Source organism: Camelina sativa, chromosome 10 (assembly GCF_000633955.1).
Source record: "Camelina sativa cultivar DH55 chromosome 10, Cs, whole genome shotgun sequence".
Lineage (NCBI taxonomy): Eukaryota > Viridiplantae > Streptophyta > Magnoliopsida > Brassicales > Brassicaceae > Camelina > Camelina sativa.
The window spans coordinates 7253307-7261359 of NC_025694.1; the positions used below are offsets into that span (position 1 = coordinate 7253307).

Genomic DNA, 8053 nt, shown 5'->3' on the forward strand with positions numbered 1-8053 from the left:
TAAGTAATGCAATTTCTCCTCTTTTTTCTTCTCTTCTTTTTATTTTATCCAATTATATATTGAATATTTAAAGAAATAAATTACAAATTACAAAATTTCCCTGCATACTTAACTTTTTGATTACCAATACTTTTTAACTAGGAAAAGTCAGACTTAGATCATAATCTCTTTGTATGGGGATTACAACAAATTAAATTTCGTCTATTTTCATCTTTAGTGTTCCAAAAAGAAAACAATTTTTTTGGATAGCCAAATTAGTATACCGGTTGAGTTACCAAAATATATTTCTATATAAAATATCTTTGTAGAAATATTTATATACGTCTATTTGAAAATATATACAGTATAAGTAGGAAAAATGTGGTATTACACTATTACTATGTTCAAAATAATGTAGTTACATGAACATTTTTCTATATTATGGTTTTTAAAGGAAAAAAAATAGTGGTATGTTGGGAATATACTGCGCAAATTCGAATCTGATAGTGATAGAGATAGAGAAATACTTGGCCAGTTTCAATTATGGTAGTGTTTTCTTGAGACTAGCAAGATAAAGGGACTATGAAGCGTAGGGAAGAGCAAGATGCAAATTCTATGATTCGAGAAACATAAGTAACATAGATTATAAGACTTCGTAGATCTCAGGGAGTAAACAACTGAGTTATGATCATACTTAAAAAAAATCTATAAGTGAGTATATTCCTTTATTCTGAAAAAAATAAAAATAATTAATTCACTTAATTACCCCAACGACCCTTCACTATTCACATTTTATTTCATCATAAAGACAACAAAAAAACTCAAAAGTATTGAAAATGTTTCAACAATTTCCAATATGCTTGAGAATGGTCCACTAAGATTGAAGAATCAACAAGCGTTACAACTCTTTCTGCAAGTACCGTAGTAATCTGGAGAGCCAATCATATAGACAGGGTTTTTCTTGCACTCCCCAAGCTCAGCCCATCTTCGACAGTTGTCATCTTCATCACTGCATTCCCCACTCTCCTCATTTCTTTCTTGTTTCTTTGCATAGATCAGTTTTTTCGCCACTAACAGTTCCCCTTTCACCACAGGGCATCTCAAATGAGTGCTTGTCTCATCCAAAGATGAATTTAAGTGTCTGGTGAAGAACAAAACTGCGTTTCCTTTCACTGGTCTTAAGATGTTACTACCGGTCTCTGAGCAACTCTTTTTGGATTTCATCTGAAGAAAAGATGAGAATTCAACATTCTTTGTGGTGTGCCAAATAAGAGATCTTTTTGCTTCTCAGGTTTTAAATCAAACTGACCTGTGAATTTGGGAACAGAAGGTCTCCACCTTGAGTTGTGTTTGAGAGGTAGAGAATGACGGTTGCCAGCAAAACTTCCTCTTGAGATACCGAGCTAGATTCCTCTCCAAAATAATCAAGTCTTTTTGCCGACTCCTCAGAAATATAACTTCTTACCTTGATAGAGCCGCTGTTTTCTGAAACACGTGCGTCAAGGAGAGACATAAGCCAACAAGTTTGGCCAAGAAAAGAGGCCTTCTTCCAAGAGAAACCATTAAGTCTCAATAGATTGAACATCCAGTTAAGTAAAGTTCTAGTACTTAATACCTCTTGGGAGGAAAGTCCACGCAGCAATTTTTTCTTCAATTCCAGCAACTACTGGATCCTAGTTTATCCAAAATTATACCATAATAAGGAGTGGAACATAACACTATCAAGGCCATTTCGAGCAACCAAGGTGGAAACTGCTAAATATAGGTGTGAATGATCATCATCTTTGGAACTCTGTAGACTCCATAGGGGTGAAACTTAAGCATGTATCTTACAGTTTACCACATAATGTTTCAAAAGCTAGGTATTTGCAAACTTCAAGAATACTAAGAACATACCTGCACATCTACAGCATCCCCTGAGTTAAGCACTGAAGTTTCCTTTCTCTACAGTAAAGAATTAGCCATAACACACAGAACAATGTACCACTATGTATCTCAAACCGGCAAGGAATGGGAATTTACCAGAGATATCAGATGATCACACTCTTCCTCAGACAAGAACCCACGGTAAAGAAAGACCCTGCACATACCAATTAGTTTCAGAACCCCCCAAATTTATCAACACATAAGTAACTGTTGCAAAATAATCTTCCATGTTACTACTAATGGTGCAAGCTATCACAATCTTGAGATAAAAAAAAAAAAAACACTAATGATTAATGAATATGGTTGAAGCAGATATATAAATCAAAAAGTACCTGACCTTGGTTGCCATGAAAGTTGAAGAACACGTCTCGGATCCACAAATTTAGATCCTAAAACATAACTCGCCTCTGTATCATCACTCTTACCCATCTCTTCATTATCTCGGAGTTCCTTCCGACTTGCAGAAATAATCAAAAAAAAAAAAAACACAAACTTTGAGGTACAGAAACACCATTATAGGCAAGCTTAACGAAACTGGATTGATTGTGAGATTCTAAAACTCAAACTAGAGATTCAAGTAGTGATAATCTCGAGAGATTAAGGTTCATGTCAACAGAAACGGATGTATGAAAAATCAGAATCAGAAGAGAGAAATGATTTGATATGATTTGCTACAGGTTCATAGCCCAAATACGAAGCGGTATGGACTATGATAGATATGATTTGCTAAAGGATGGATTCTTTGAAATTCACCTTCCACCGAAACAGAAAGGAGAAGACGAAGAAGACATCATAATCATCAGAATAAGGATGATTTGGCTAAGGCAAGCCATTGCTCTCCCCCCACTGCCACTGGTATTATTTACTCTGCTACATCGCTGAAACGAGCAACATCTTTCCCAATTTCACTAAGAAAAATAAATCGACGATGCGATGGGATGACGTCGTTTAAGAAGTTATGTTCTTAATTAATGAAGTTTCTATATCAATTGGTTAACTTGAGAGATATACCAAAGTTTCCCAATTTTTTTTTTTTTTTCTTTTCCAGCTAAGATTTATAAGTAGAATTTTTGACATTTTTTTTATCGTTAGTTTCCTACGTTTATCCTATAAAATGATGGGTTTATAGGGCTTGAAAATGGAGAAAAATATGAAAATGAGCCAAAGAGATATATATATAGGTATGCATTTTACACGGATAAGGATAAATGCTCATGCATGTGTATGAAATGTATGGATTGGATGGTGTGTACAGACGCTAAAAATAGAGTGGAAACTTCTTGAAAAAAGGATGGTTAGGCGAAATTTAAGGACTGAAAAAGAAAAAATAAAAAACGAACGTGTGGGTGTAATCACAAAAACAGATCAGAGACCAATATTAAGGAGCCTTTAATTAGTTGTCCGAGTTACCCTCGATCCTTTCTTAACAAAAGGAAATCATCTTCTTCCTTAATCTCATTCCCATCGGAAAATTATTCACACAAATTAAAACAACAAATTTTGTTATCTTCCTCAAGGGCTTACCACTGAAACAAGACATAAGCAATGGTTTGTTCTCTCTTCTTTTTTTATTCTTGTTATAAATTTTGTAGCATTGTTGTTACTAGCAGGCAATCTATGTGGTTTTATCCTAAGTTAGGACAAAAGATCCGCGAGATTCAAATTTATGATTGCTTTAGTTTCGAAATCATCCCACGTTTTGGTTTACAACATCTGTTTTTGAAAATAATGTAAAGGTAAATCTATTGATATTACCATGTTACCGACGTGTTTCTCTTATGTCTGTCTATTGTATCTCATTTTAATTCACAAGTAGTTAGCGTCACAACTCAATATCTAGACTAAGATTAGAATTAATGTTTTGACGTATGGATTATTCATTAGATATTAATAATGTAACCCAAAATCTTGCTAACTTGAAACAAATTTATGTGAATGAAAAGGCGAACGCGGCGTCTGGGATGGCAGTGGAGGACGAGTGCAAGCTCAAGTTTCTGGAGCTAAAGTCGAAAAGAAACTACCGGTTCATAGTATTCAGGATAGACGGGCAACAAGTGGTGGTCGAAAAGCTAGGAAAGCCCGAAGAGACTTACGATGATTTCACGGCTTCCCTCCCTGCGGATGAGTGCCGCTATGCAGTCTTCGATTTTGACTTCACCACCGCTGAAAATTGCCAGAAGAGCAAAATCTTCTTCATTGCATGGTAAATCATATTTTTCTTTTTTTTCAGTCTTTTCACACACTTCCTTAATTGATATTGACGTTAAATTTGGTTATTGCTTTATAACGTGGATGATGAAACATATATACACATAGGTCCCCTGATTCATCAAGGGTGAGGATGAAGATGGTGTATGCAAGCTCTAAAGATAGATTCAAGAGAGAATTGGATGGCATTCAGGTGGAGTTACAAGCCACTGATCCTAGCGAGATGAGCTTTGACATTATCAAAAGCCGTGCTCTCTAAATCTTTTCAGTGATCTATATCTCTCTATCCACCGATGCTGATCTTCACAAAAAAATTTACCATGTTATTGGTTAAAACTGAGTTCTTATCTGTCTTGTTCATTTTATAAAACATTCTTTTCTTTCTACTTCCGTTTGGGAGAGAAGTTAAAACCATGTAGCTTTGTTGTGTAACTTCTCAAATAAAAGATTAATATTTTCTCTGTCGACGTGCTTCTAACAAGAAGTCGATATGTCCGAGTGGTTAAGGAGACAGACTTGAATTCTGTTGGACTTCGCCCGCGCAGGGTCGAACCCTGCTGTCGACGTGTATTTTTCAACTTTTTGTTAGTTTCAACTTTAAACAACTAACCGAACTTATTTTTACGTTTTACATGGCAGTAGTAAGTAGTAGACTGTAGATACATCAAAATAAGCCATGGATCGAAAAGCCACACACACATTAACTTGGAAGCTTTAACTACAAACCCATGCATTAGAAACAAGTAAACTCAGTTTCCAGATTCTTGAAATCTCCTCTGCAAAGGCACAGAACCACCATTTCCGCCTGGTTGACCTGCCTCATCTCCTCCCGATAACCCCATTTTATTCCCTAAAATAAACCATTTACACACCAAAATCAAAAGTCATCATCACAAACGGCAAAAACTGAAAACACCATTTATAAACAAGAAGAGCCGTTACCAACGGTGGAGCCAAGTGACTGTGAAGAGTCTTGAACAGACTGTGTAGCCTTTTGCGTCACTTCCTCCGTCGTACCAGCGAGCCAAGAAGTAACAGCTCCACTCAGCTTCTCCACCATCCCTCCTTCGCCTTCATCCGCATAAGCTTTGCCGTGTTTCATAGCTGCTTCCGAGCTCGGATCCTTAAATCCTCCTAGCCTTTTCTCCACTTCTTCCGATTGTGTCACTATCCCCTTCTTCGCCGGCCCCGTTTCGCCGCCTCCAAGATGAAGCTTTTCAGCGACCACCTCCGACAAAACCTTATCTTCCTCTCCCGGACTCAGTTTCTCCGTCAGGTATTCTTTAGCCGACACGCCCTTGTCTTGTCCTGTCTCTGTTCCACCGGTTCCAGAGAACGGAAATTTCGTCATTACACTAGCTCCTGTCTCTTTAACCTTCTCGTAAACAGGAGTCACCATACCTGCGACCGTACTCCCGTATCCAACACCGGAGCTAGGAGTCTCCTCTCCCTCTAGACGATTCTGGTGTACGCCACCGCCTTCTCCAGAGTAACCGAGCTTCGAAGCGACGGCGTTCTTAGCCGCTACAGCTTTGTCAGCTACGGCTGAAGTAGCTAGTGCGATCTTATCGGTGTAACTGCTCTGATTCGACTGATGCATCTCATCTCCTCTCTCGTGAGATTTCAAATCAACACCCTCACGGTTTTGTATACCTTGAGTTCTCGTCGGCAAATCTCTTCCCAAATCAAATTCATCACTCCTCTCCGGAGACTCTTTCCTCAATCCAGATCCATAGTTTCCGGCCGGTAGATGCTTACCCATTTCAGGTTCCGATTTCGTATCAAACCCATGGCTTTTCTTCCCGAAGTCCGTTCCTAACCCTAACCTTCCAAGAGCTGAGACAGTCGTTGCTGCTCCAGTTTCTCCTGAAGCTATATAAAGAAGCAAACACAGGTGAAAAGAGTTTAAAACCCTGATTCAGAAATGCAGAATTAAGAGAAAAGTTCTTACCTTTTCCATGGGTGGGATCAGTAACTTTAGACTGATAATTCGACATCCCACCTCCATGAGATCCAGGAGCAGCAGGATCTTGCTCCAGTCCTCTTGGTCGCTCGGTATTACCCTTACGTTGGTCTCGAGACTTGTCTCCACCAGGAACAAACGTTCTCGTCACATCTTCTGCCGCAGAGGGCAACGATACGGGCGTGTTATGCGGTGTCAACGTAGAAGCTCCTCCGCTCTCTTCTCTTTTAGGTACGCCTGAGTGTTTCACAGGATGAGGCATTGCTTCGTGGCCAACTCCTCTGTTTGGCTCAGAGTGTTTCGTATGTGAAGACGGGACAACGGGAAAAGCTTTCGTGCCTGGAGGAACTATCTCATACTTCACCGGAATGTGAGCCTTTCCTCGTGCTGCCGAGACCAATCAAACTAACCGGTCAGGTATCACCCCCAAAACATTAACTAATTTGGTTTGGGAATAGAAATATTAAAGTGAAGCAAACCTGCTGCACCGGCGCGTATTTGTTGGTCTCTGTAGTGATCTCCATCGTCTTCCTGGTCTAGATCGTGATCATCGGGGATGTGTTCTCCACGATCATGCTCATGGCTATGTCCATGTTTTGTAAGAACGTTCTTGATCTTCTTGGCTTTTTCCTTCACTTTCTTTAGAACTTTCGATGGTCCTTTCTCATGATGCTCTCCTTCCTCTGCATCCAAAAACAGAGGAACACATTGAAAACATTCATTAGGCCTAGGCGCAGTATTAACTTGCAGATTTCGGAATGTCAATAAAAAAAAAACAAAATGTTTACATTATTGAGACTAAAATCTGCTTTCGCATACCAGGATGGTGAATCTTTATTGGCTCCTCTGCTTGATGACGAGCATGATGAGTACGTTGCAACTGTCCTTGTGAATCCATAATTTTTCCAGACTTTTGATTTTGTTGTTTTCCTCTATCTCTGCAACCAAATTGATTCTGAGAAAATATGAGGAGCTTCTTGGACGCTTTATACAGAGTTGTAGAGTAGAGAGAACAAGGAGAAAGACTCGTAAGCAGAACCACCTTTGGCTATATCCTCTGTGCTCTGTTACGAAATACCACGTGTCAAGTGATGCCACGTATCAGGCTCTTGAGTGTGTACGTGGCTCTCTTCCTCTAATCTTTATCCGAGAAAGACCGTCGCTGTAATCTTTCACAAGCAGGCCCACGTTATATTGGCCCATAAATAAACTTTTGACTTCATGGTCACATACTGACAACAACGTGCCGTTTTCCAACATTTAAAAACAGCAGATCGTACTTACTCCTAAACCCGAAGACGACAAGAATCGATATCATATGAATATGTGGGTTGGTCCAACATAAATGCACAAATGGGCCTGAAACAAAGATCCAGTAATGCAGTCTATGGTATGGTTTGGTCTGGTTGGTGGTAGAAAGAGCAGCCACGAAGCGGAGGGTTCGATTCAGCTACCACATTATCCACGTGGCGAAATTTCATTCGTTTATACAAAGCTGCTACGAAAGTAGATAAAATCGAAAGGGATGGGCGAGGAGACCACGTGTCTGCGAAGAAGCTTCCACAGTTGGATAATGTAAACGGAATAAAAATAAGGGTGAATGTCATGAAAACCCACTTTGGGTGTGAGTTCTGTCACAAAAACCTACTGTCCACTCATGGTATACTTTCCCAAGTTTTTTGCTTATGTGTCCACTTTCCTTTTACATTTTTGCCGTTACTAACAACTTACCTCTCTTTCTCTCCTTCTTTTCTCTCTTTTTCTCTTCTTTTTTGTTGTTAACATTTTAACAAAGTAAAAATATATTTATTTGTTATCATAAAACAAATTTTCTATTTATTTATATAAAATATGTTATGATTATATATTTTCTACATTTTAAGATACATATTGCTATATTTTTTATGAATTTTTAGATTATACAGTATCCATCAGTCGTTGAACATTTGTTCAATTATAAGTGGATAATCAATTGCA

The 8053-nt window shown here is 38.6% G+C and overlaps 3 protein-coding genes and 1 non-coding gene across 6 annotated transcripts; 2 read left to right on the plus strand and 2 right to left on the minus strand.

Annotated features, from left to right (window-relative positions):
- On the minus strand, positions 720-2884 carry LOC104717701 (probable prolyl 4-hydroxylase 12). 2 transcript variants are annotated; one of them, XM_010435310.2, is made up of 7 exons: positions 2659-2884; positions 2243-2362; positions 2002-2059; positions 1876-1923; positions 1595-1652; positions 1289-1464; positions 720-1203 (listed from the first exon to the last, which is right to left on the minus strand). In XM_010435310.2, the coding sequence occupies exons 1-7, from the start codon at positions 2736-2738 to the stop codon at positions 868-870; spliced, it is 876 nt and encodes a 291-aa protein (XP_010433612.1). In that variant the 5' UTR covers positions 2739-2884; the 3' UTR covers positions 720-867. The 2 variants fall into 2 exon arrangements, with proteins under 2 accessions (XP_010433612.1, XP_019086147.1); XM_019230602.1 differs by lacking the exon at positions 2659-2884 and having other exon boundaries at positions 2238-2353.
- On the plus strand, positions 3299-4554 carry LOC104717702 (actin-depolymerizing factor 7-like). The gene is made up of 3 exons (XM_010435311.2): positions 3299-3453; positions 3849-4108; positions 4222-4554. Exons 1-3 carry the CDS (start codon positions 3451-3453, stop codon positions 4370-4372), a joined length of 414 nt encoding a protein of 137 aa, XP_010433613.1. The 5' UTR covers positions 3299-3450; the 3' UTR covers positions 4373-4554.
- Positions 4598-4679, plus strand: TRNAS-UGA. The gene has a single exon. It is a non-coding gene; the product is annotated as a tRNA-Ser (tRNA).
- On the minus strand, positions 4694-7079 carry LOC104717703 (low-temperature-induced 65 kDa protein-like). Of its 2 annotated transcripts, XM_010435313.2 has the most exons (6): positions 6896-7079; positions 6556-6759; positions 6065-6463; positions 5515-5985; positions 5056-5427; positions 4694-4963 (listed from the first exon to the last, which is right to left on the minus strand). In XM_010435313.2, exons 1-6 carry the CDS (start codon positions 6972-6974, stop codon positions 4863-4865), a joined length of 1626 nt encoding a protein of 541 aa, XP_010433615.1. In that variant the 5' UTR covers positions 6975-7079; the 3' UTR covers positions 4694-4862. The 2 variants fall into 2 exon arrangements, with proteins under 2 accessions (XP_010433615.1, XP_010433614.1); XM_010435312.2 differs by having other exon boundaries at positions 5056-5985.